At 47.4% G+C, this 25,547-nt stretch overlaps 10 protein-coding genes and 1 non-coding gene across 11 annotated transcripts; 7 read left to right on the top strand and 4 right to left on the bottom strand.

Annotated features, from left to right (window-relative positions):
• Positions 1–2,652, top strand: POJ06DRAFT_252562 (uncharacterized protein). The gene is made up of 8 exons (XM_056187540.1): positions 1–369; positions 418–501; positions 551–607; positions 666–788; positions 836–1,187; positions 1,238–1,292; positions 1,349–2,023; positions 2,077–2,652. Exons 1-8 carry the CDS (start codon positions 100–102, stop codon positions 2,183–2,185), a joined length of 1,725 nt encoding a protein of 574 aa, XP_056043839.1. The 5' UTR covers positions 1–99; the 3' UTR covers positions 2,186–2,652.
• POJ06DRAFT_252563 (guanine nucleotide exchange factor) lies at positions 2,602–4,824 on the bottom strand. Its single transcript, XM_056187541.1, has 9 exons — positions 4,595–4,824; positions 4,459–4,535; positions 4,261–4,410; positions 4,095–4,211; positions 3,925–4,046; positions 3,565–3,876; positions 3,387–3,517; positions 3,097–3,331; positions 2,602–3,027 (listed from the first exon to the last, which is right to left on the bottom strand). Exons 1-9 carry the CDS (start codon positions 4,695–4,697, stop codon positions 2,943–2,945), a joined length of 1,332 nt encoding a protein of 443 aa, XP_056043840.1. The 5' UTR covers positions 4,698–4,824; the 3' UTR covers positions 2,602–2,942.
• Positions 4,825–4,960: 136 nt separating this feature from the next.
• Positions 4,961–7,252, top strand: POJ06DRAFT_197081 (P-loop containing nucleoside triphosphate hydrolase protein; the record flags this gene model as incomplete). The annotated part of the gene is made up of 6 exons (XM_056185059.1): positions 4,961–5,230; positions 5,285–5,478; positions 5,529–5,742; positions 5,788–5,881; positions 5,931–7,037; positions 7,086–7,252. 6 exons carry the CDS (start codon positions 4,961–4,963, stop codon positions 7,250–7,252), a joined length of 2,046 nt encoding a protein of 681 aa, XP_056043841.1.
• Positions 7,253–7,372: 120 nt separating this feature from the next.
• On the bottom strand, positions 7,373–7,880 carry POJ06DRAFT_267988 (uncharacterized protein; the record flags this gene model as incomplete). Its single annotated transcript, XM_056189280.1, has 5 exons — positions 7,373–7,410; positions 7,464–7,566; positions 7,617–7,724; positions 7,771–7,782; positions 7,839–7,880. 5 exons carry the CDS (start codon positions 7,878–7,880, stop codon positions 7,373–7,375), a joined length of 303 nt encoding a protein of 100 aa, XP_056043842.1.
• A 974-nt stretch (positions 7,881–8,854) lies between these two features.
• Positions 8,855–11,017, top strand: POJ06DRAFT_103695 (thiamine pyrophosphate enzyme, N-terminal TPP binding domain-containing protein). Its single transcript, XM_056183944.1, has 5 exons — positions 8,855–9,054; positions 9,112–9,267; positions 9,320–10,343; positions 10,395–10,630; positions 10,682–11,017. Exons 1-5 carry the CDS (start codon positions 8,950–8,952, stop codon positions 10,910–10,912), a joined length of 1,752 nt encoding a protein of 583 aa, XP_056043843.1. The 5' UTR covers positions 8,855–8,949; the 3' UTR covers positions 10,913–11,017.
• A 105-nt stretch (positions 11,018–11,122) lies between these two features.
• POJ06DRAFT_196532 (alkaline-phosphatase-like protein) lies at positions 11,123–13,287 on the bottom strand (the record flags this gene model as incomplete). The annotated part of the gene is made up of 2 exons (XM_056185031.1): positions 11,123–12,922; positions 12,985–13,287. The coding sequence occupies 2 exons, from the start codon at positions 13,285–13,287 to the stop codon at positions 11,123–11,125; spliced, it is 2,103 nt and encodes a 700-aa protein (XP_056043844.1).
• A 307-nt stretch (positions 13,288–13,594) lies between these two features.
• Positions 13,595–15,913, top strand: POJ06DRAFT_252579 (Alpha/Beta hydrolase protein). Its single transcript, XM_056187542.1, has 6 exons — positions 13,595–14,036; positions 14,107–14,578; positions 14,627–14,711; positions 14,763–14,843; positions 14,901–15,053; positions 15,105–15,913. The coding sequence occupies exons 1-6, from the start codon at positions 13,772–13,774 to the stop codon at positions 15,666–15,668; spliced, it is 1,620 nt and encodes a 539-aa protein (XP_056043845.1). The 5' UTR covers positions 13,595–13,771; the 3' UTR covers positions 15,669–15,913.
• POJ06DRAFT_222513 (uncharacterized protein) lies at positions 15,914–18,266 on the top strand. Its single transcript, XM_056185654.1, has 2 exons — positions 15,914–17,981; positions 18,041–18,266. Exons 1-2 carry the CDS (start codon positions 16,257–16,259, stop codon positions 18,107–18,109), a joined length of 1,794 nt encoding a protein of 597 aa, XP_056043846.1. The 5' UTR covers positions 15,914–16,256; the 3' UTR covers positions 18,110–18,266.
• Positions 18,267–18,425: 159 nt separating this feature from the next.
• POJ06DRAFT_t49 lies at positions 18,426–18,499 on the bottom strand. Its single transcript has one exon. It is a non-coding gene; the product is annotated as a tRNA-Ile (tRNA).
• Positions 18,500–22,046: 3,547 nt separating this feature from the next.
• Positions 22,047–24,112, top strand: POJ06DRAFT_281472 (uncharacterized protein; the record flags this gene model as incomplete). Its single annotated transcript, XM_056189950.1, has 3 exons — positions 22,047–22,521; positions 22,581–23,623; positions 23,672–24,112. 3 exons carry the CDS (start codon positions 22,047–22,049, stop codon positions 24,110–24,112), a joined length of 1,959 nt encoding a protein of 652 aa, XP_056043847.1.
• A 571-nt stretch (positions 24,113–24,683) lies between these two features.
• Positions 24,684–25,357, top strand: POJ06DRAFT_290300 (uncharacterized protein; the record flags this gene model as incomplete). Its single annotated transcript, XM_056190337.1, has 2 exons — positions 24,684–25,047; positions 25,113–25,357. Coding segments are annotated over 2 exons (609 nt in total), but the record flags the coding sequence as incomplete, so codon positions are not given.
• Between the last annotated feature and the right edge of the window lie 190 nt (positions 25,358–25,547).

The following is a 25,547-nucleotide window of genomic DNA, read 5'->3' on the forward strand; positions in this document are numbered from 1 at the left end:
CCTGACGAGTAAACATAAATCCCATGCTTGCGACAGCTATAACCATGCTCTCTTTCAAGCATTATTTCAGATAATCACAGCAGTTCTTATTTTTGCGAAATGGCTTATCAAGGGGAGCAGCATCGGGATCACGAAGCTGATACAAATCAGTTTCAGCAGGGACGTGTTGGTTTATGGACGGATGGAGAAATTGCGGTATTAAAGACAATGCTCGATCGCCAACTTGGACCTGAATATATTTCTTCGCGCCCCTCACCTGGAGGTGGCACAGCTTACTATCTAGAAGGATGGAAAGCTATCAATTTAGCAAACGAAGTTTTTGGATTTAACGGCTGGTCCAGTGAAATCAAAAGCATCCATGAAGATTATGTACGAGCGAATTCATGACAATAGTGGACGCATATGCTGATTCTATAGGTTGATGTAAAGGAGACTGGTAAGATTGATGTCGGCATCTCGGTAGTGGTGCGCGTGACGCTAAAAGACGGCACATTCCATGAGGTAGACCTCGTGATTTAGATTAAAATTTGGCGATGGTTAACAATTGAAGGATATTGGATTTGGGCACGTGGAAAACGCTAGGAACAAGTACATGGCTCTTAGTAAGGTATGTGAGATGAGAGATATGTGTGTCTGACTCTGGAGTGCTAAGAAGAGTTCGTCAGTGCAAGAAGGAGGCAACAACTGATGCTACGAAAAGAGCACTTCGTTGCTTTGGAAATTCCGTAGGTAATTGTCTGCATGATAATACGTACCGACGGCACGTCCTGAGAATGTCCGTTCCAACGGTATGTAGTTCAAAATTTACTTATGGCCGGAACCTTATTCAATATAGGGTCGATTTGATCCTACAAATTTGCACAGAGCCCCCGAAATTGCTGCGATTCTGGAACAACAGAAGAGAAAATCAAACATACAGCGGACGGCAGAAGAAAAGGTCGAAGCAATTGCTCCATCGAGTGTGGTACAGCAAGAGAAGTCTGTCTCACAGCAACGTCAAGACCTGGCAGAGTTACCCATGGCGCGTCAAAATTGTGACCCAAACTTGTCTGACATGCGACTTGCAACGAATACATCGGCTCTAGCGACAAATGACAACTGTATTTCTCGTGAATGCGATCCAGCCAATAGAAAAGTATCGCTAGATGAAATGTCATTCGGAAGCGACCTGATTGAGGACTACAATGGTACATGTTATTGCATCAATGCCTCAACGGCTTACTGACATTTAACGTAGAGTTTGACGATTATATGATTCAGTCGGATGATCTTGACGATTTTGAGATAGCCGCGTAAGTTCTGTTTGCTAGGTATCAGTAGCAGAGTCATTCTGACTGGAAGTTTCGAGTTTTGATGGCGAATTCGTCGTGCGGCCAGCTGTCTCAAACGGAGCCAGAAATCATACACAGCAACAGCAGTCGCAATCATATCAGTATCAATCAAATCAATTGCAAATTCCCTCTAATGGTAACGGTATCCTTGCGAATTCTCGTCGTCAATCGGAAGAGAAAGGCGACTCTGTCACGAAAACGCTGGAGGACTTAACCACAGACACAAGTGCCAGACCACATTCCCCTACCGAACTGTCCAAAAACAGTGTTCTACATAGCCCCGCTCCTACTGCGTCGCAAGAGGCGGATGAAGACAATCCTCCTGGCGTAACACAGGCTCAGGCTGCAACTAATCAACTGGCTACTCCGATTACGGAGAAGTCTATCACTTTCTTTAGTGCTAGGGTCGCGGAGGCAGTTCAGAACGACGAGCAGTTGGATGACAAGGCTCTTTTCGACGTTAGTTTTCAAAGCCCTTCCATTCGCAAGACTGTCGATCAATCAGTCTCGCGGCCGATAGCTCGGTCAAGTCTCTCACCCCGAGTGAATTACGACAACCCGAGACTAAATACTAATCGCATGGTTGGAATGCCACCATCATCTGTTGCGAATAGTGGAAGACATCTACTTTCGATGAGTCCAAACTGTTCAAATGGCATTAAGCGGTCCATGACTGTTATGAATGAGTATGAGTAAGTGCCCATCTAGACTGCGTTTCCTTACTCAAAACGCTAAACCTCCCTAGAAAGCGAAACATGGAGCCCCTGCGCGAATCTTCGGAGAAAGTTCTCAATTCCAGTGGTAATGCTACTGACTCTTCACGCGAGGACTCTTCCAAGCGACTAAAAGTTTAAATCGAGTTCCTATTATCTTGAGACATGCAGAAGTCATGGGCCAGGATAGCTTTATTTGCGTTATCAATTGTTAGAATCAAGAAATATTCTGTAACGTTTGACTTTAGCGGATAGTTTCGGTCACCACAAGACCACACTTCTTGCAAAATAGACAGCTAATTTATCTGCGCTCGACTCAATTGCTATCATACCCACAACAAGCACTTATTTACCCACTGCTACAATGAACAATTCGATCCGGACCAACATGGGTCGAACAGTCATCAAACACAAAATAACTCCGATATGACTGGAGTTAACCTATCAGCCAACCGAATAAAAGATGCAGAAAGGTTCCTTCAACCACAGCCTGCATCATCGATGTTACTTCTACGGAACCCTGATGGTCGCAAAATATCCACGCAATGTTCCCAGCCGCATTCACATCCGTGTTCCAAACTGTATGACACTTGTTGCAGAATAGTACAGGATGGAGAGATGGTCCTTTGTCTCCGTTTGCATTGCGTTGTGCGTGGATATGACTAGTTGAGGTCGCTAGCATCTCTTCAAGACGAAGGCCGTTTTAGATTGTCCCAGAAGGAAGGGCAGGTTTAAGGCATGGATTCCCGAGACAGTGTGTTCCAAGCAGACGTGAGAACTCAGTTTTTAGTAGCAATCGCATAACTTCACGTTTGGAATGCGCATATATTCACTATCAAGAAATTCGTAAAGCTTCGGACTTGCAACTGCCTTCTCGTCGGTACCGGACACTGATAAGTCAGTCCGGTAACACTTGAAATCGACCAGACTCTACAGCTGTTCGTATTGGGTTTTCAACATTGATAACTCCGTTTGCACGGATTCTGTCCTAACGTTAGCGAATAATATGGACGTGACCGCCAAGCTTCTAGGAAGGGAGATCTACTACTTGCCTTTCGAATAATACCAAGAGTCTTTCCGCTTCTCTCTCCTTCTCCTCATCCGTCATATTAGCCAATGGCGAAAATTGGTCTTCGGTATCCAAACGCTGGCCCGTTACAACATTAATATTATCAGAGGGATACTTGTCCATGTTTTCACGAAGTACATCGTCTGGCACTGCGATTTTATGGTTCACGATATATCCAATTGCATAACCGAATCCAATATGATATATAAACTTCCGAACTGTGAACTAATATCAACAATGTCGTTTCGATAACGCTGGCAATTGCCCACTTACCGTCGCGATCACTCGCATCCCACATCAGTTGAAATATAACCTCCCTACTCTTCATGAATGTTGGCTTGGTCGTGATCTGTAGCAGATGGGAGGCTAGTGACGAAGACGCCCCCAGAGGTCTACACCGCTCCCTGAAACACATTAATTCCGTCTATCCCAGATGCCGCATATCACTTACTTTTCAGATGGAAATATCATTGTCTTAAAGTACTCTGTTACATCCTCGTTATGTGCTGATGTAAATATGTTACTGAGTAGCAGTAAAAGAGGCACAATGGAGTCATCGAACCCAGGCGTATCAAGTGATTGAGTGCGTATGGCGTTATCCAGCACTTCGAAAAGCATTTCCAATTGCTCCATCGTCGCTCCATCTGTAAAACATACATTTAACATGCACGGAAGTTTTAGGAGGCATGAAATTACTGCACGTGATACGGAGTTCAACGTTCGTGGCAGTCGCTTTATAATTGTTGATAATGGCCGGATTACGCTAATAGCGGGTTAGTGCATACCCCAGAATATGCATACGACCCCTTACTCCTCATACGATGGCGAGTCATCTGAAAATTTGCAAAGAACATTAAACAACAGCTTGCAAGTCTCAGTGAGGGCTGGTAACGAGGAGCCGCATAAATCACCTTCAGAATGACGCGTTATATGCTTTCATCCATTAGCAAATTGACAATTTAGATTATTAATAGCACCCACCAGCAAGATGTATTCATGCAATCCCTTCAAGACGTCTGCCTCATAAGTTCTAGGCTGCATAGTGGACAGGAACATTATGCGACCAACGACTAATTCCTCATCTGTCGAAGCTCCCTTCTAAAATTGAAGTTAATGTGCGCCAGCATTTACTATTCGCCCATGATACCTTATATTGCTGGGCCATTATTGGCACCACGTCCAATTGTTCCCTCAGGTCTGGTGAAAGCAATAGTGCATTGGCAATGATCCGTAGCGCCTCCAAGCGTATTTCTAAAGCATTTGATATCGAACCGTAATCCACAAGTACGTCGAGAGACTAGCAGCATTAATATGTCACAATTTGTCAAGCGGGTTTAATGTATACTTCTTTCGTGAAGGTCCGCGTCACCTTCTTCGTTTCGCGTGCTTCAACTTTGAGGCTAGTCAAAATTGCTAACAATTCTGATTCAGTATTAGCGTCAAATTCGTGATGTCGCCGTAGCGCTCAGATCGGATCACACCGTCATTTGAAAGCTTTTGACTGGCTGATGTATTGCCGATTAGGAGTTTGATAAGGCTAGATGCCTCTCCTCTGCTAATTGATACGGTTTTAGAATTGTTCATTATTCTGGGGTGCCTCCTAGCATGATGCTCGAAGGCGATAGATTGGTAACGGACTGAGTAACTAGGACCAAATATTGTGTCTATGGTATTTGGCTACCCCACAGTTTGCAAGAAGTTGGGATTTGAGACCACGAGTAATTTTCAGGGGTTCAGGCGAACGGTAATAACCCAAAGAGACTTGTATCCGGCACAAGGCATACAGTAGGCATTACTCGCTGGTTTGCATTATTTCGAGTCTGTATCAATAGAGGAAGTGCATAGTAATGGACGATACAGATGTCGCAGCAAAGCTAACGAAACGGTTCAGGGCGGCATTGAATAAGGAGCGCGATGAGGATATTTCGCAGTCTCAAGCACAATTATTGTCTTTGCCGCCGAAAGTTCTAGCTCGACGCGGGTTGGCTGTTTTAAATTTATGCGTTTCTAATATAAGGACGGCCATCGGGGGGTCGATGGTCTTAGAATTGGAACCCGATGCTGCTATATCTAACGAGGTTGACAGAGGCGTTGGAATCCGAACAGGCGACATTGTGGTAAGCAAGCCGCATTATACTGTGAAAGAAAAATTACTAAGATTAAAACACTAGGCGGTTGAAAGAATTCCGTCGGCCACAGAAAAACGTCTGAAATCTGCCATATCGCCAAGAGTGGAAGGCGTCATCTTGCGAGTGACTCCGAAGCAGATCCATGTTGCCATTGACGACAGGTTCGCCGACGCAGCGGTCGCTCTCGACGGCAGGCTGTGGGTGACCAAACTGGTAAACTCAGTCACGTATAAGCGGTATGCATGGTATTTCTCTCGCAGTCTTGATATGTCTAATAGTTATTTAGTATGAACGACACTATCGAAAGTCTCACGAAACTGGTCACTCCGACACGGTTACAGAGGATTGTCCTTGGAAGCATAAAACCATCACAGCCAAAGACTCCTGAACGCCATGTAAAGTTTTTTGACAATACATTAAACGACTCCCAGAAGGATGCAGTGCAATTCGCATTAAGTGCAAGCGAAGTTGCTGTTATTCATGGACCGCCTGGGGCAAGTGTAACTGATGATGTTGTGCGGGATACTTGGTGCTAACCGAAGTAGACGGGAAAGACTTACACTGTTATTGAGATCATTAGACAACTTGTTGAGAAAGGCGAGAGAGTCCTTGTGTGTGGACCTAGCAATATTTCAGTCGGTAAGTGATTATATATAGGTTAACGTTCCCTTGGCTAACACTTTGTTAGATACCATTCTGGAGCGACTCGATGGCTTAATACCACCTACTAAGCTACTTCGAGTTGGGCACCCTGCGAGAGTTCTTGCGTCTACACAACGACACTCGCTGGACATCATTCTCAGGACCTCTGACGCAGGACAGATAGTCCGTCACATCCGTGCCGAAATCGACGATTCATTTTCAAAGATTAAAAAAGCTAGATCGGGGCGAGAAAAGTCGGAAATATATAAGAACATTAAAGATTTAAGGAAGGAATATCGGATGCGAGAGAAAAACGCTCTTTCCCAGGTGCTAAATCAAAGCTCGGTAGTCGTCTGCACACTCCACGGTGCCGGAAGCTCATTCTTATCCGGAATTGAATTTAACACGATAATCATTGATGAAGTTTCACAAAGCTTGGAGCCGCAATGCTGGATCCCTATACTGATCCATCCGGAGGCGGAGAAGCTACTCATCGCTGGTGACAATCAGCAACTTCCACCCACCATCAAGGCTCAGTCGAATGAGAAAGTTCTTGGACATACTTTATTTGACCGACTAGTAGCAGCCCATGGAGAGAAAATAAAAACATTACTGAACGTTCAGTATAGAATGAATGACAGTATTATGGAATATCCGTCATTGTCCATGTACGATGGAAAGCTTAATGCCCACGACTCTGTCAAAGACCACACTCTTGCGGACCTAGGATATGTTGCGAGATCAGAAGTATCGGAAACGAAGGTATTGTGGATCGACACTCAAGGAGACGAGTTTCCAGAAAGCATCGGCGACGAATCGATTAAGACGGACATTGAGGGAAGTAGCAAATCTAATGACCTTGAGGCTTGGCTGGTCATAGAGCAAGTTCTAGAACTATTAGATAAAGGAGTGAAGATGAGTGACATTGGCATAATATCCCCGTATAATGCGCAAGTAACCACTATATCTAAGCGAATCGAGGCTTGCGTGGAAATGGGTGTGATTAAGAACGAAGAAAACGAAGAACAGATATTAGAAATATCGTCAGTCGACGGCTTTCAAGGACGGGAGAAGAATGCCATTATCATTTCCTTAGTTCGAAGTAATCAGAATGGCGAAGTTGGATTTTTAAAGGACGATCGACGTTTGAATGGTAAGATTTCTTCTCTAACACGCCGATCTCCAAACTAACAGAAGACAGTCGCGATGACAAGACCTAGGAGATACCTCTGCGTGATTGGTGACACCGAGACGCTGTCGAAAGGCTCAACATTTTTGAAGGGTTGGGTGGATTGGGCCATGGACAATGCTGAAATTAGATATCCTGATGTTGGAGAAGTGCTGGAGCTCGCAATGAGATTGTCATGATTGCAATGCAAAACCATACATTATTCTATTGTACAACTTCAATTTGTGAACTTCATCGACAAACACTGTAGATATACTTTGCTTGTCTAATTTCGTTTCCAAAATGTATATGCGTCCCATTCATCTTCCACCAGCTTTCGACGCCTGCGAAGCGGCTTCTGTGATTGCCACTTGTTAGTTTATTGCAACAATAGACAGTATTAATAATTACCTTTCCGTGTAGCATCTTCCAGCAAGGCTGTGTCAACGACTGCGCCTGGAAGATGAACATATCTCACTACCGATCCACGTATAAAAACGTTCTTAACTGCGGACTAAAACAATTTAAGAAGTTGTCCCACAGTAATCATTTAAGACATCATACCAGGTGTGGATACTTGACTTCATCGACAACACTGACATCATCTAGCTTGATATTCAGAAACTGATCTACTGATTTCAATGTGCCCCTTATTGACATATCATTTTTAAGCTGCCCTAAATTAGTTCCAATCTAGTTACAGACAATTATGTCGTACCTCTATTATAACCTATCATGGCGTGTATTAGTATAATTCCATGTTAGTTCTTGAACAATGTCACGCACCTGCTCGTCGATCAAAGTCTTGAAAAACGAAAAAAAAAGCATCGGTACGGCCAAACAACGATCAGTGGCAGGTAGGTCAGATATACCTAGTTTACAAACTTTGAGATGTACAAACGCCAGCTAGATTGTTTACTCGCTGAAGCAACCAATTTTTGACTGCAGAGTATATTAACCGTATAGTCGTCTTACAATCATGCGAATTAGTGACCTGGACCCTTACCCACGCCCACAATGTGAGCTAAGGTTAGAGGTACCCTAATCCTGAACAATTCACGGGACCACAAATTTTTCGGGATCTCAGCCATATTTTACTCGAGGATGTGATGTACTAAAGTATTGTAGATAACATTTAGGGTAAAAGTCCAAAATACCACTGAAACTTTTCAAAAAGTCCAAAATACCACTGCGCCGCGTACCCACCGTACCCAAGTAACTTTTACTCCACTGACCTCTCAAAATAATTTACCCTCCTTTGCGGTTTGAGCCCACCTGGACGTCCTCACAAGAAGCGAGTCCGAACTGAAGTCTTCGAGGAAAAAGGTGACTTACAGTCGATGTCACAAGCAACTTGGTCATAATGCATCAACATGCAGGGAGCCATTGGAGGAGTAGGGATGATTGGACTTGGTGGTCAGGGTAAATAATATGATGTACAAACGTAAGAAAATTACTTGGGTACGGTGGGTACGCGGCGCAGTGGTATTTTGGACTTTTACCCTAACATATAAGCCGAGCCTCATGGTATGAAGGGCAGGGGGCGGTTAACTAGCCAATTTGCACTGGCTCTGCTATGGCGGCTACATATTCAAAATTTTACAATCAAAGTAATTAGGTGCAATTCTTTGCGACTCATTGCTGAGAGCAGCCTACAACCCACGAGCGAACTTCGTAGGTACGTTCCTTTCCGTTGTACAGGGTAAGTAAATCTTGCACAAACGATATTATGACGTCATTTCAGGGGTCAGAGTACTTTCGGAAGTCCCAACCAAAACCCCGCGTCACGTCCTGGCGCACGACTTCCTCTATCTCTATGACCGTGTCTGGTCATAGATAATTGCCACTTCTGTCGACTCCCGGGACTTCATTGACATCATTTGGTATATTTGTGGAAATGGCTTTGACAATATCAGTTGCAGGCGCTAAATTGATTGCATCGTCACTGTATGACCTAGGCGTCCGGGTCATATTCGGCATCGTCGGCATCCCTGTTATCGAGGCAAGATAATTCGCGCGTGCCATGTGAGTGTGAAGTGGCTAACAGCCACTCTTATAGGTTGCAGACGCATGTATAGAGAGGGGAATACGTTTCATAAGCTTCAGAAACGAGCAATCGGCTAGTTACGCGGCCACTGCTTATGGGTATCTTACAGGAAAGCCTGGTGTGTGTCTGGTCGTGGGTGGGCCGGGCGTACTCCACGCAATTGCAGGCGTGCGTGAACAATGATGTACTGCCAGAGTGCATTATTTTAACATAATCATAGATCGGAAATTCAACGCACAATTGCTTTCCACTTCTCGTGCTGGGCGGTTCATCCGAGTCACATCAAGTGTACAAAGGCGCCTTCCAAGAGATCGACCAAGTCTCCACGTTGACTCCATTCACAAAGTTTGCTGGTCGACCCGCTTCCTTAAGCCTTTTGCCGTCGACTATTGAGAAAGCGTACAGACTTGCATATTATGGAAGGCCAGGTGCTACCTATATTGACTTACCGGCCGATTACATACAAGGCAGAGTCGATCCAAGCGAGACACAGCAACTGTATCCAGCATCTGCTGCACCTAAGATTGCAGCCGATGCTGCAAGAGTAAAGAAAGCTGCTCAATTGATAAGGAACGCTCAGCTGCCTCTAGTGATCATAGGAAAAGGCGCGGCGTATGGTCAAGCTGAGGGAGCAATTCGTGAACTCATTGACAAGTCGTCGATACCTTTCTTACCGACGCCAATGGGCAAGGGCATTGTCCCTGATTCCTCACCCTTGAACTTTGCTGCAGCCCGAAGCGCGATCTTGCGAACATCTGATGTGATTCTGCTGCTCGGTGGTCGTTTGAATTGGATTTTGCACTATGGGGAGCCTCCTAAATTCAAGGAAGGTGTCAAGATAATTCAGGTCGACATCGCCAGTGAGGAAATCGGAAATAACAATAGTAGCAACGTCCAGTATGGACTGGTTGGCGACATACAGCTGGTAACGAGACAACTCTCTGCAGAACTTCAGGACTATAGATTTTCCAGTATTCCGAGTGCTCTCATAGAGACCAGGGAGAAGAACTTGGCGGCTAGCGAGAAGAAAGCCAATCATACTGCTATGCCACTGACATACCAACATTCATACAAGATCATTAAAGATGCTATTCGTGCAACAAAGACTAAAGTCATTTATATATCTGAGGGTGCCAATACTATGGATATTGCTCGAAGCGCGTTTGACGTTGAAGAACCGCGACAACGTTTGGATGCTGGAACAATGGCAACGATGGGAGTAGGAATCGGATACGCCATTGCTGGTAAGTATTCGCCGATCCCCGTCTCATTTGTTTACTAACACAACTTATAAGCGGCGGTTGCTTGTCCTGACCATTTACCTGTGTGTATCGAGGGTGATTCTGCATTCGGTTTCTCAGCAATGGAATTGGAAACAGCGACACGATCCAACCTCCCGATGGCTATTTTTGTTATGAACAACAATGGTGTGTATCATGGAGTTGAGCCGACAGCATACAGTGCCACATCTGGAAACCCACTTCCAAGTACCGCACTCGGTTTCGAGACTAGATACGACTTGATAGCAGAGGTATGGTAACTTGATACAAAAAAAAGTTCCAGTGACTGACAATACAAAAAGGCTGTTGGTGGTAAAGGTTTCGTGGCCAGAACTGCGAAAGAATTGAAAAAGGCTGCCACTGATGCGCTCACCAATCGAGCCGTAACGGTAGTGAACGTCATTATCGATCCAGGCGCGAAGACCAAGCTGGTATGTTTGGATTGTTGCTGTTCACTAGTGGGCCTGCTGATAGTAATCCAGGAATTCGGATGGCTGGCAAGCACTAAGAAAAAGCCTCTATCGAAGTTATAATCACCGAAAATTTATTCCAATGGTAATTTATCATCCCTACCCTGTATACATGCAATAAACGAGTTAGGATTTTACTAATGTGAACCACAATCAAACAACTCCGTAACCTTTAAATTCGTATCGCAACCACGAGTACCTTGTAGCACCTTAAATAAAATTTGGCAAATATCGATCCCACTTCTAACATCGAACTCTCTCATAAAATGCACATTAAACGTCATCCATCTCACCATATTGCGATCCCACCTTGTCTAGAAACTCGTTGATATGATCTGTTAAATCGTCGAGCCTGTTTTCGAAGCCGTCAATCCCTTCATCCGCATTATCGTCGTCATTGTCGTCAGTGTGATTCTTTGTCGTCTGTTTACCATCGCCGCTAGCATGGTCATTATCGTCGTCGTCGCTGTAACCATTCGTCTGTTGCTTGCCTCGATCGCCAACATCATCATCATCGTCGTCGACGTGATTGTTGGTCTGTTGTTTACCATGATCTCCAGCAGCATGATCGTCGACTACAGCATTGTTATTGTCTGACGAACCAGAATCGGCAGTAGGTGGCAACGACGGAAATGGATTGGGATCCATCCATCCATCAGGCAAAGAATTAAGTTGTCCCTTTAATGTTCCATTGTTCGGAGCACCAATGATATTCAGCGTCCTGCATATAACGTCATACAACTCAACGTTATAAAACGGCTCAATCTTGGAGCCGGACGGGAAACTCGGTCCAGTAGCCAGGAACAAGGCCCGCATAAGAGGATCTGTATTATTGTACCCATGAAGCCCTTTGGGTCGGAAATCGTGGTCGTAGTCTTCGAATTGCTGTCTCGTCGTAATTGCCCATCCAGCTTCGGGGACCATCCAGACCGGAGCAATTCTATTCTGATACTGACCCCCACTTGGACCGCCAAAGTGCCATTCCTCTGGCATATCGTCCTTCATATAGACCTGCCAACTCTCGAGAGATTCACTTTCACTGTCGTTTTGGGCCTTGACAGCTGCTCTAGCGGATGTAATCTCGGCGTACAGTTGCTCTGACGTGTTATACTGATAAGGCCGCAATCCGAATAGTGGCCATCCATCTGTATGTTCGACGGTTTCGGGAACGATGAAGTCGTCAAAGAATATCAGTCTGTCATTAGATGTTGACGCCATACCGTGATCAGAGACGATAACGACATTTGCGATTAGTGATATATTTCTGTCATTAATACCACTCAGAATTGCACCAATCATATCATCAACCTGCTTCAATCCGTCGTTGATCTCGGGACCCACAGTTCCGTACTGGTGGCCCAAACTGTCGATCGTAGGAACATAACACAAAATAAGCTCGGGCCTGCTGTCAATGTCCTGGTCCAACCATCCAAGCACTCTCTGGACTTTGCGATCTAAAGTCTCTGTCCCATTGAACTTGTCCACATACTCAGGCTTGTCATTGCCCCATGGAGCTTCGCTTCCTGGCCACATGTGAATACCAGTTTTGACGCCGTTCTTAGTTGCAGTAACCCATAGCGGTTCGCCCTTCCACCACTTCAGATCAAGAGAATGATCTGGCTTGTGATAATCGAATTCTTCATGCAAATCTGGATCCCAAAAAGTATTGCCTACTATGCCGTGGCTGGAAGGATACAAGCCAGTAACCATGGTGTAGTGGTTCGGGAACGTGACAGAAGGAAATGACGGGTACATAAACGGCGTACTGTATTCGGCGGTATATAATTCCCACATTACTGGTGTAAACTCCGGAGTGAGGTAGTCTGGTCGGTAGCCATCAAGAGATATATATATAGTCGTCGGGTAGAAATCGTGGGTGCCGTTGGACAGCAGTGACTTTGACAAAGGTGACACTGACGAGTCTGAGGCCGACGAAGAAGGAGACGACGATGGTTTTAACAGCCCTAGTTTATTTTTTATGATCGCCACATATACCGCAGCTCCAATGATACCCAGAACAATGGCACATAAGAAGAAAAACAAGCAGGACTTCAGACAAGCCCAACGACGGTGCTGCGGTGACGATCAGACATGGGACTAATTTCCAACACTACGGCAGGGGAAATGTAACGTACCTTCTTTCTAAGGTATTTCAAATGGGATTCAGCGTCAATTTCAATAGTCTCGTCAGTATCCGTGATGACGCCGTCGTCGTCGTTAGCGAGTTTCTTGTACTCCGGCATATGCCCAAATCCGACAGTCTTTGATTTGCTCTTTTTGAGCGCAGTTCTCTTTGCTGTAGCATCCGTGATTAATCTCTCGGTGTAGTCGTGTTGCAATAGAACTTCCTTGTCGTTATCTTTCGCGTCATAGTCTCCGGTAATGTCTTCCTCTCCTTCGAGCTCTATGCTCTCGAGCGAACGCCTCGGCTGCTCCATTTGCCTTGTTAAATATTGCAGTATACCCCCCGAACTATTGAGCACAACAGAACTTGATATCAACAGAGCCAACCCCCCGCTTGCAACTTGAGTGTTCCAGTCAACAGCTTGTCGAGGAAGTCGAACAAGTTATCTTTGTCCCTTGGGAGCGGCGCAACGTTGCTGCATGTTTCTGCGCGTTCTGCGATCTCGAGTGTGCCGACGAGACGAGCCGGGTAATTGGCATAGTGCATTAATTACTCCGTAATTGTCGAGATTATTGTCGCTTATGTCGACGACTTCATAAGAGAAGCATGTGCACACAAACCATCAAAGTAATAATAAATCCCAGGGGTCAGCGGTCCGCTGACTCACGGTGAAGGTTCGCTCTCGCGACTGGGGTCGAGCCCAATTCAAACTACCTATACCTGATCGAAAATATAGCTAGTAACTCCATAAGAGTTCGAAGTTTTGTATACTTATATTGAGATGAAGAGTTGACGAAATGCCAGCTTCTCATGCAGCGTCTACAGTTTTAGAGAAGCCATCTCTGGCCGTGCCTGTCCGGCCTGGAGCGATCACTTCGAGCTTGCGGGTGGGCATCCATTCATTGTTGCTATGGTCACCCAGTCCACTTCACAGCAGACCATTCTCTTCAAAGTCCATTATTTTGGACAATCGACCGAGCTCTAATAGACTTGCTACTGAACACCAGAATCGGACGAACGCAGAGAAGAGGAAGGAATTGCAGTCACAGAATATTAGAATCTGTAAGATGTTGTTCCGAATAAGAACACGCAGAGTTGTCAATGCCTGCTAATATATAGATAATTGATTTAGCGCACTACCAGAGTCGAACAGTTCTATCCAGTTTCGCGTGTTATGCGCGCAGAATAGCGTCTTTTTTCTTTACATTTTCATTATTGGGGTCGTTATTGACCGCAGCCATTATTACCGACGTAGGAGTGCGGATCCGTAACAGTGTGGTGCGAACTTTCGGAAATCGCATTGCTGAGAAGCGGCCATTCGTCGCACTGGAACGCGAAAGAGCAAAGAAGAGGACCAAGAACGACAAAAAGGTTGTGTGTGATATCGATTACTACGCGTCCCTAGTTGGCCTTCGTGCCCAGCAATTTGAGGTTGTTACCGAGGATCGGTTTGTTCTGCAATTATTCAGAATATACGACCCAAGTGAAGTCGAGGAACGCAAAAAGTCGCGATACCCAGTGCTACTAATTCATGGCTTGCTACAAAGTGCGGGCGCGTTCTGTGTCAATGAAGAGGATAGTCTGGCTTTTTTTTTGTGCAAGAGGTGAGTGTGTACAGTGTTCGGTAAATTGTGATGCTAAGTAAGCATTAGCGGATATGATGTCTGGGTCGGAAACAATAGATGTGGATTTAACCACAAACACGTAAACTTAACATATAAGAATCCTAGCTTGTGGGTAAGTTCGTCCATCCATGACAAAAAAAGTCTGCCAATTCTAACGTTCCAGGAATGGGATGTGCGTGATATGGGCACAAAAGACGTCCCAGCATTCATAGATTTCATTCTTCAGAAGACGAGTCACCAAAAGGTGGAGTTCATATGCTATTTTGCCAGACATTACGTATATTCTTACTTGCCAGAATAGGTCGGCCTTGTGTGTCATTCGCAAGGAACTACCCAGATATTCCTCGCATTGAGCCGTTTTCATGCCCCCGAGTTGGGAGAAAAAATTAGCGTGTTCTGTGCCCTGGCTCCTGCAGTCTATGCAGGTCCTTTAGTTGATCGCCAGTTCTTCAAAGTACGTACATATACGATGGCCTGACAAGTCGTCGCCTCTAACTCGAAGAAGTACATCCGCTACTTGTCACCATCTGCATACCGCCTATTATTCGGTATTCATGCGTTTATCCCTGCAATGTTTATTATCCGGTCAGTAATTCCGAGGCATGCACTGACCTACTGTTCATATGCCATGTTTCACTTTCTCTTTGGGTGGTCGGACGATCGTTGGGATAAATTTCTCAAAGACCGCATGTTCCAATTCTCTCCAGTCTATGTCAGTACCGAGAACATGCGCTGGTGGCTCGGTAGGGACGGATTTGCTACGCGACGCTGCATATTTGATTCCGAGTCGTCCGAGCCCTGGTTTGATTCCCGATGTCCCCCAATTGCGTTGTGGGTTGGTCAAGCAGACTCATTAGTAGACGGAGAAAGATTGATAAAACGCTTAGAGAATGCCGAGCCAGATGTCGTAGTAGTGAAAACGAAGGTGATACCGACCTACGAGCATCTAGATGTGCTCTGGGCTGTAGACGCAGTTGACCAAGTAGGCAGAGGCGTGAGGGAAGTGTTATGGTCTACGGCTTTCAACCGCGAGGACTTCCGATGTCCGTCCGAGTGCGAGGAGCTGTAATCGCCTAGAGCGGTTTGGAACTGCTTTAAGTGTGGGGCATTCAGAGTTTAATTAGCTAGGGTGCGTTTAGGACATTTGCATATAATTTTGTTTACACCGCGCGGTCGAGGAAGTATTAATGGCAATCTTGTGATGACAAGTACATTTGTCAACAATCGCATTTTCTAGTAGTTATATTAATTGTTTGGGTGGGACTATAAACCATACGAAGTCAAATATTTGCCCGGATGTGGGGCAGATGCGTCATGTCGATCAGCCCCGCGACATTCCCATATGAAATTCGACTCATCAGCCACATTTTGGACTGCCCACGCCAGCACCTTCTCTCAAATCGCTACTCGCTGGTCGTCACACATCCGCTTTACGTTTCCTTTTTGATCCTCAGTGGCTACCGAGTGGTTGCAGCTCCATTAGTTACTTCGTCGCTTATTCGTTGTAGCTGCATTCGACCTACGCTGGCGTCGACACGTTAGGTAACAGGAGAAACGCTAGTTCTCGCCAAAGGGAAAGTTAGGGGGTACTTTACTTCGATTCAAAATTCCGGTCTAAATTTATTCAATTGGCCTGTAGTTCGAATCAATACTCGCAATGGCATCCGAGGAATCGCTCGAATTCTCAACAGAAAGCTTCCTGGACTCGGTGCTGTCTGAACTCGACAAGCTCGGCATATCAAATCCCATGCCAAATATGCCCGCACCCGCGTCAATTATTCACGATATGTCGATCCCAGCGTCCGGGCAGTCGAACAAACATGTGGAAGTGAATCAGGAAGAACGGCGTAATAGCGAGGTGGATGATTTTGAGTTGATTGATTTGATTGAGTCGCATATGACTGAATATGGAGGTACTGTCGACAGCGTGAGTCCTACACTTGAAGCGGGGTCGCCCCTAAATGGGTCCGTGTTTGAGAGTATATCGCCGTTGAATGAGAGTTTTCGCTGCCTGACAGCGAGTGGTGAGGATATATATGGTGAGCAGTCGCACAGGCTCGAAAATAGTGATCCGCAAATTGTGATGGGCCTGGAAGACGGGATATTGTCCTATACCGAGGATGGGACCGCGAGTGTGCAGGAGATAGCACAAAGTCATGAGGTGCCTGCAGACGATGTCGAGCAGATGGTGCGGACTCAGACAATTGCACCTGACGTGACTGGCATTGTGGAGGCTCGAGACGAAGCTCAGACGGCACAGCAGCCTTCAGCCGAAACTGTCGACGCAAAGGATGCTGTGCGTGTTACCATTGAAATGGAAGACGATGCCCCGTCCAATGTTCTGGAGAGCGAGAGCGCCGCTCGCGGGCTAGAACCGTCTGTGGAGGGCGACGCTGCGGAGATGAATGACGAAGTTCCGACGACCGATCTGACTGCGTCTGATGCTGCAGTGACGACCGCCTCGGACGATGTTGTCCCAATCAAAGCAGCTGCAGAACCTGTACAGGAGAGCGATGTCTCAGCAACTGAACCAGAAGTGGCCATATCTACTTTAGATCATCGAGAAGATGTGCACGATCCAGACGGAGTTCGTAATGGTCAGACTGACTCGTCCTTAGCGGTCGTCGCTGAAGACGATTTTGCCGCATCTGCCGATGAAGAGATGGCCAACGGCGCACCGATGGGAGGTAATGTCATGACGACAATGGCAAAGGACTCAACCACGCTCACTGACGTCGAGACGCCAGCAGGATCAGTTTTTACAATCCGATCTGCAGAAGAATCTTCGACGGAGACGAAAGAGTGTTTACTGCCAGCCGAGCCGGTTCCTGAGCTAGTGACTACTGGTGAAAAATCAAATGGCGTAGCGAAAAGTTACGCTGAGTCGAATGATGAGACTGTTCTGGAAAGTGAGACAGCCAAGCCTGTGGTTGAAGTAGTCGCAGAGCCAGCATTGGCTCCAGAATCGGCGAACGTGTCTGAAGAGCCAGAGGCTTTTGCTGAGCCAGCTACCGAGTCATCCGCTGACTTGAAAGATATCGAGTTGAAAGACCCAGTGCCGTCAGAAGCATCAATTCAAGGGCCAGAATCCACCATTTTTGAGCAACCGACTCGATCCAGTCTGGCGGCACCAGCGACTTCCGCGCCGTCGGCTGTCGACGAGGACTCGAAGGTATACATATACACGTCGTTCACAGGTGGCGGCATGTTTGGTCGTAATATTATGACGGCGACGAACCGGCTACAGTTAATTCTCAAGTCGAACGGGATTGCGTTCGAACTCGTAGATCTGGCTACGAATGAGCGGGCGAAGAAACTGTGGGCGAGGTCGTCGAGGGGCAAGAAGCTGCCCGGTGTTGTGAAGGGCAAGGATATTGTTGGAGTAAGTGTTGTCGATTTCGAGGGTGGTGAGGTGGGAATGCATGCTGACGGGCGTTTTAGAATTACGAAGAGATCGAGGACGCGAACGAGTTTGGCGAGCTCCAGCAACTGATCGCGGAATTTGTCTAGCCTACTCGTACGTATTACTATTACAGGAAGGCCTTTTGCACTGCATGGTGACGACGTAGATTGATATAACTAGCGAACGACACATACATAATGACGCTTTTTCAGGGTCGGAGTAACAAAGGATACGGTTGGCAAATTTGACAATATATCACAGTAGTCTACAAATTTCATGATCACCTTTTAAATACGTGCATTAAATGGATCCCCATCACTCTCAGCACTACCGCAAGTCTCACCAACATCCTTCCAACACCATTAACACGTAATAAAAGGTATAAGACGCAAATAAAAAATAACGCCACAACTTGACTTGGATTGGTCTCTGGCGGGATCGAACCGCCGATCCTCGCGTTATTAGCACGATGCCTTAACCAACTGGGCCAAGAGACCAGATTACAGTGGCATTTGCCACCGGTGTCACCCCAGTCTTTGGACTGGCCAGATCAACCCTAACCTTATGTTTTAAAAAAATTGGCAATATTAACCCGTAATGTATGGGGGACCCGAGTCATATCGGGAACCGGGTCACTAAATTCTTCAAACTCCTAAGTTTGACCTTGTTCTACGTGCCACACAATTGACCAAATCAAATTCCGACTCGCTCGAACTATTCTCTACTCCTTCTTCTTCTTCTTCTGCTTTGTCTACTTCTTCAATTGGGCGCCTACGTGGCCGCCCACGTGGTCGTTTTTCCTTAGGTTTCTTCCTTCCGGCTCGCGAACGATTTTTCAACACTTTCTCCGTACTAAACACAAATTCAGCTTGTAATTTGATCGTCTTGGCCCTTGGTTCGTTTCTTACGGGTCTGAAGCAAGTCCCTACAGTCTTGAAGGTCCTTCCGTAGAATAGTTAGTTTGACTTTTGACCAGCTGGGTCATTCGCTTCGCATATCGCCGAGATGGTGAAGCAGGAGATTCGTGGCTTGCCAGAGCTGTATTAAACACCGAATTTGCGTGCTTTAGTTCTCTTCCTTCTGGAGGAGAGCTCTTCAGAACGGATAGTTGAGATTAGTACAGGGCGGCTCAAGAGCTGGAAGTGGAAGGCTATGTAACACTCGCCGACGACTAAATGGAATCAAACCAGCTCCTTTCCACCCAGTTTGAATGTTCTGAGGTGTAAGAGCTTTCTCTCGAATGCGCTGAAAAAGTTCAACCCAATCAGCCCGTTTTATTGGTTGTACCCCGAGTATACCGGTCTGGTCCACCTCTTGGGCATGATATCTCTTTAAAGGTCAATACCACTCTCAAGCGCAATCATATCGCCAGTGATGTGGCTAGAGTGGCCATCCATAATCGGTAACCGTGGCCGATGTTTAGACATTTTGCGTAATTCTGCTGGCTCAAATACTTTCCGCCGAATCCATCCATCCTGAAATTGGTACTCTGGGTTTTAAAAAATAAACCATTGGTGGTGGCTTTTTGCTCCCTAACGACACATTCCAGCACAGTTACCCCACTCCTGCTTCCCTGCAGTAACCGTCCAATTAGATTCCCCAGTAGAATCGACAATTATACGCGTTAGATTGAGTGTCGGCAACCGCAAATCCTGTCTCGTCCATGTTACATATATCGCAGCGTTCGTAACTTCTGTTCTTGGAGTCGCGTAGTTGGAACGCGTCAAACCAACCAGGCTGTAAGTCTTGTCGGAAGTTGCTTCTTTATGCCAGTGCCGAGTCTAATTGGCGTGAGTAGGTTCTTTTCAAGTTCGGATATCGATTAGGAAATCGGTAAAGTGCATTCATGGCCTATAGGAGTAGAATCAGTCGGTTTGTTTATTTCGAGGCGCGACGCGACTTGAACGCGTCGAGTTCGAATCTCTTCAGCCATTTCTTTCAACAACGCCGGTGTCGCAGGGTAACCTGTCGCAGTAAGACGTGTAATCCATCGAACTAGTGTCTTTTCTTCCGGGTTCGAGAGGATCTGATAGGGTTCGTGAGACTGAGTGCGCGATTTAGCTCGAGAGATGAGAGTTGACTTGGGAACTTCAAAGTGGTGGGCAGCACTTGGATGAAAATCCATTCTTTTCCAAAGCCTGAATAGCCTTTTGAATGTTTTCTTCAGATTGAGTGATTGATTACAAGGTTGATTATAGCCCATGTTATAAGTTATAGAGTTCGCAAAGTAGTAACTAGTGGGGTTCCCCATACATTACGTCATAATTTTTTGTCAGAATAACTAACGCACTTCATAAGCGAGTTAGCATAAACTTTTAGATCAAAAAATTATGAATACGCGCAGTATCGTCAGATAGGAGAAAAGGATGTTCTGATGGTTCTGTGCGTTTGTTAACGAAGTCGATTGGATTCCGAAATCTTTAATACTGACTCGGTCAGCGGCAGAGCGTTGGTATCTGTCAGCCTGTGACTGGGCCATACCGCCAGCAGAGCTTCTTCGCTGGCAAAAGTTACAGACCGGCCGATTGTTATTTCTGTGTTCAATGAGCAGGGCTTTTGACTGTTCACATGCAAACCGGCACATGCTCAGGGAAATGGGCCGACAATATCACATGTCGACAGTCCGTGCGTACGCGAACCGTGCTGGCGTTCGTCGCGAGGTTCAATGAGATTTGGCGGATCCAGGGCTGACAGTGCGTCCGTCGTTCTTGTATAATCAAGAGAGAGACAGAGGGCGGATAGATTCCCGGATACAGGGAAAGTGATTGCGATCATGTGCGCTGTCCGGTCCTGCAGTCTGGCGGGGTGCACTTGACGGATTGACCGGGGTATGGCATTAACGGAAGTGTTTGCAAGCTGGTGCGGGGCTGCGGCGGTTGTTCGAGCTCGGGCTCACGATGAACTGATGAGAGGAGGATTTTGGTATCGATATCTACCCGGCGCATTTGTGAAGCAGCGAGTTAGCAGGTTCGACAGACGAAGTGCATGCGGAATGTGCAAGCAAAAGAACGGAGGAATTCGGGAGTCTTGAATTGACCACACGTGGTGCGTGTCGCAGACGATCGAACGCCAGGGCCAAGCGAAGGCACGGGAGCGTTACGTCATACGGTCTTTGACAGGTGCAAGCGCGATGAGCGGCAACATCCGCCCGGTCCGCACACGAGACCGCGGAGATCACTATGTATGGCAGCAAAATGCTCAACAATTGCACATGTCGTGCGCACGTGCACTAAATGCGATTCTCGGGACATGTGATCCCACCAGGCATATGGCAATGATCAGTACATCGGTAGGTCGACACGGCCACTGCACCCGCACTCTGCGATAATAAGCAGAAGCATCACGCAAAGTGTTGGGGATGGGCAGACGCTGCGTTCATGATGTCTGGTGGCCGCCGGCGGAGAACGCATCGGAAGTCTGTCCGGTCGGTTGTCCGGTCACGGGGCACATTTTGAGCTTGTTCTGGCGGTGCGACTTTGCCAACGCAGTTCGAGCCGCCGGCGTCTAATGAGACACGATGTTGCGGCGCGCAACGAGCAGTCTGGCGAGTCTATCCACTTAGGCAGCGTCGGTCCTGCGTTAGTGGCCAGCCGCACACCTCTGCCCTGAGCTTGCTTGTGAGGAAGCGAGGCACGCTAGTCGCTTAGCTACCCAGCGACGGGTTAGTGCGATATCGGCTTCTTTGCACGACCACCTTCGCGCCGACCGTGTCCAACTCTGTGGTGACGGAGGCTGCGAGCGCACGTGATGGTTAGAGACCAGGGCGGACAGGGCACGCAGATAACCGGTGGCTGGGTGGGCGAACCGCGGGCGGGCGTCTGATGGCGGCCATCGCAGCAGTCTAACCAAAGCCCGCAGACGTGAACTGCTGCTTCTGCGGCGGAAGAAGAAGAAGACGACGACTACGACGACGACGACGACGACGACGACGACGTTGACTTGTAGCACTCGTCCACTCTCTCTTATCCACTCCATCCCGCCAGCTGGCCGTCTTCTGTTCTCTTCCTCTTCGTTATTTACACCTCTCATATCACTTGCGGCCAAATGGCTTTCCACCGCCTGCCCAATGGGCCGTCCACAATCTCGTTGCAGTCGGCCGACATCGAATCCATCTTCTCCGCCTTTCGCTCTCCTCATTCTCGTCCGCAACACTACCCGCCGCCGGCGGTGGCCTCGTCCACCTCCTCCTCATCTTCTCCTGCCTCAATCACATATCGCCTGCCGCGATCCCCTCGTTCGCCGGCAATCGACAACCCTGATCCGCTCTACAACCATGATCTCCACGCCGCTGCAGGCATAGACATGACGCCGTCGTCCGAATCCGCCTACAGGACCACTTCGGGCGTTCATCCCGCCCAGCCTTCCAGCTTGCCGCGGCTACAGATCGCCACCACGATCGACCAAGACTTCAAGACCTCCACATCAATGCTCTACGGCGACTATCTCTCCGAGTATGGTTTCGGTTCGTCGTTCGAGCTCGACTCAGCCGAGCCATATGCTTCTGCCCTCACGTCGCCCGGTCAGTCTGGTCCTAGTCGTCCGTCCGTGGTATCTCGGTTTGCTGACTAGTTCTTGCAGACTACCGTCTTAGGTCGTCTATCGGATCGGCAACCAGCAGCGAGAGTGCGATCGAAAAAGACTCGTTCGTGGACTCATACTTCGTTGCGGCTTCAAAACGATTGCCAACAGCATACGACCTGTCGAGCTCGATTACCTCTGGCGATCAGCAACCGAGACTGTCCGACAGAATGGACATTGACCATCTCACGTCTGCTACCATGGTTCTGTCCGAATCTCGGACCGCCAATAACCAAACGTTTTCTCCGGCCACGGCGTCGCCTAAATCCGCGCCACTGAAAGCGTCGAAAACCGCGACGAGTCATGCACCTTCAGCATCGTCGAAAAAGCAACCGCAGCAGGCTAGCCGCAGTCTAGTGTCACCATGCTTGACCTCAGCCACTGCCGCAGCAGCAGAAGAAATCGCCGCGTCGACTAAACGAGTGCGACGTCGCAAAAATTCGATATCTGAAAAGGCCGCCATGATTAATCCCGACATCCGTCCGCCCCTCAACACGATCGGCTCTCGCAAGCCGCTCGTTCTTCCTGAGCTTCCTCCAGGAAAGACCAAAGAAGACTTGGATCCCGAAGAATTGGCAAAGTACAAGCACGTCCACCGGTTGCTCCGAAACCGAGTTGCAGCTCTGGCGTCTCGGGAGAAGAAACGGCTCTATATCGAACATCTAGAAGATAAGGTCGAGAAGCTGGAAAAAGAGAAGGACGAACTAGAGAAGAGCAATGAGGATATGAAGAAGTACATTGGTACTCTGGAACAGCGCGCCAGCTCCGAGTCTGTGTTTTGGGCTCGCCAGGAGTGCATGGTCGACGGCGTGTCATCAGATGTGATTGGCAAAGCCGGCGAGAGACCGACTTCAATTAAACCTACGGCCATCAAGATCAAGAAAAGCTCGAGCGACGAAAAGATTGCCGAATACATGAGCATGCATCAGACAGTGTTGTTCGATGGCGTGTTTATGAACGGAAGGCAAGAGTTTAGCTACTCTGCCTGTCTCAGCCAGCAAGACTTTGAGCAACTGGCGCTGTCGGCTGGGTTGATGGTTTTGGTATGTCTATGTGATGTTCTCTTACTCGCACGTACTGACCATAGGTAGTTGCTGTACTTGACTGTGGCTGTCAAGTATCCGTCATTTGCGGACTTGACTTTGCGGTCGCCGTACTTGGCTCCGAGGTCGATCGCGCTCCACAACGTATCTTCACTGTCTTATCAAATATACAAGATCCTGTCAGACGATAAACTGCAACAAGGTTACATCCACTTACATGCAGAACATGCGACTGAGCCCGGCCAGCATCCATCTAGAGAAGTTTGGCTCGTGACCAAGGCGGAGGTCGTCGCCGAAGTGCAAGAAGGCGGCATTCTCCGTATTGTCGCACCCGTTCACCATGCGCGCCGCTTAGATGCTACTCTTGGTGCTCCGCCATCGCCGATGCAAGAATACGATGAGAGGTCTCCCTCAAGCGAGAACGTGCTGGAAGAGATTGAATTGGTCGTGAAACGGCGACAATTATTGCACCTGACAGCGTCGCTTTAGCCGGTCACTATAGCAATCATAATTGTCTTTAAGAAGCGGGCAGGCGACAGCTATTTTGCCTTTGAGGTCTACTTCTTGTCGGATAGTGGTCAACGCGAGTGCATATGGTTGCTATCAATGACTATTTTGCGATACCGCTTCGTTTGTTATGCGCCTACGCATGTGATTGAGATTAATTTATGCTCCACGTCGATGAGAAACTGATTTTGTTTTGGGTTCCATGAGTCCGCTCGGGTGGAGGGTATTTTCAAATTTTTTTGCTGTGCGTTTTGATTGGTCAAATTTGGGACACGAAAACGACTTGTTTGGTTTACGCCGTCATGTGTTTGTTCAATTCAATTTTACGTGTTGATCGATTTAATGAGTGCGAACTTATGGTTACGATATTAGGGTATGATTTTTGTTTGAATGTGAATGAGGCATGAAACGACTGGGTCAGGTTAACGCGTCATGACTGTATTTTGATTTTTGGGAATTATCGGAATAATCGTCTATTCTTATGAAGCGACATTTGCAGTAAAAGTTAATAAATAATGTAATTGTTGGGCTCGCGGATTTTATTACAATAATGCGGCGCCGCTTAACTGGCGTAAGCGCGTTGTCATGGCAACTGAGCTTGGTGCAAGCTCCACAGCGTTCTGGCCTTGCTAACTGGCAAATCTTTTGCTGGCTCGCAAGTGCGGCAGTATTTATTTCTTGCCGTGGAATTAATTACTCGAATTTTTTTAAGAAAGGCGGACATATGAACACGTCAACGTTGTTTCCAGGCGTCTATTTTCCTGTTGACACCCAAAAAGTTCTTGGTCGCCCGGCCTTTGCCCGGTGTGACCGCCACTTTTTCACTCTCGTACTTTGTCCTGCCCCCGAGCAGCAGCAGCAGCAGCAGCAGCATTTGCAACTCACCAGCACCTCTGTTCTGACTGTTACACTGACGCGTGCTTGATAAAACACAACCGCAACCTGTTGCTTTGCTGGTTTGCTAACGATGGAACGAGCGGAGCAATTGCTGAACACTACGAAGCGGGGCAAGCGCCTGTTGTATCGAATTATTGGCAGCCTCACATTTCACCTGGCCCACACTGTGATACACATAATTGGGACAGTTCGAAAGTGGAGGAAGCGGAGACGGAAACGACAGCGGGAACGAAAGAAAAGGAAGAGGAGGAGGAGGAGGAGGAGGAAGAACAGGAAGAGGAGGTCCACGACGAGTTTAGAAACATCTCCCACGGCGCCGGAGGTGACTGACTCACCCACACATCAGCACGAGTCGATATCCACTAGTCCACCGACCGGCGGCCAGGCTCGAGGGTTGAATGTTGAGGACTTGCAATTGCGCTGACAAAAGTTGAGGCACAGCTTGGAAATGTTGTGCGTTGAAGAATGTGGTTGTTAGGCATGTGCAGATTGAACGGCGAGAAATGGCAGCATTCACTTT

Source organism: Lipomyces tetrasporus, assembly GCF_029532465.1.
Source record: "Lipomyces tetrasporus strain NRRL Y-64009 chromosome Unknown POJ06scaffold_5, whole genome shotgun sequence".
NCBI lineage: Eukaryota > Fungi > Ascomycota > Lipomycetes > Lipomycetales > Lipomycetaceae > Lipomyces > Lipomyces tetrasporus.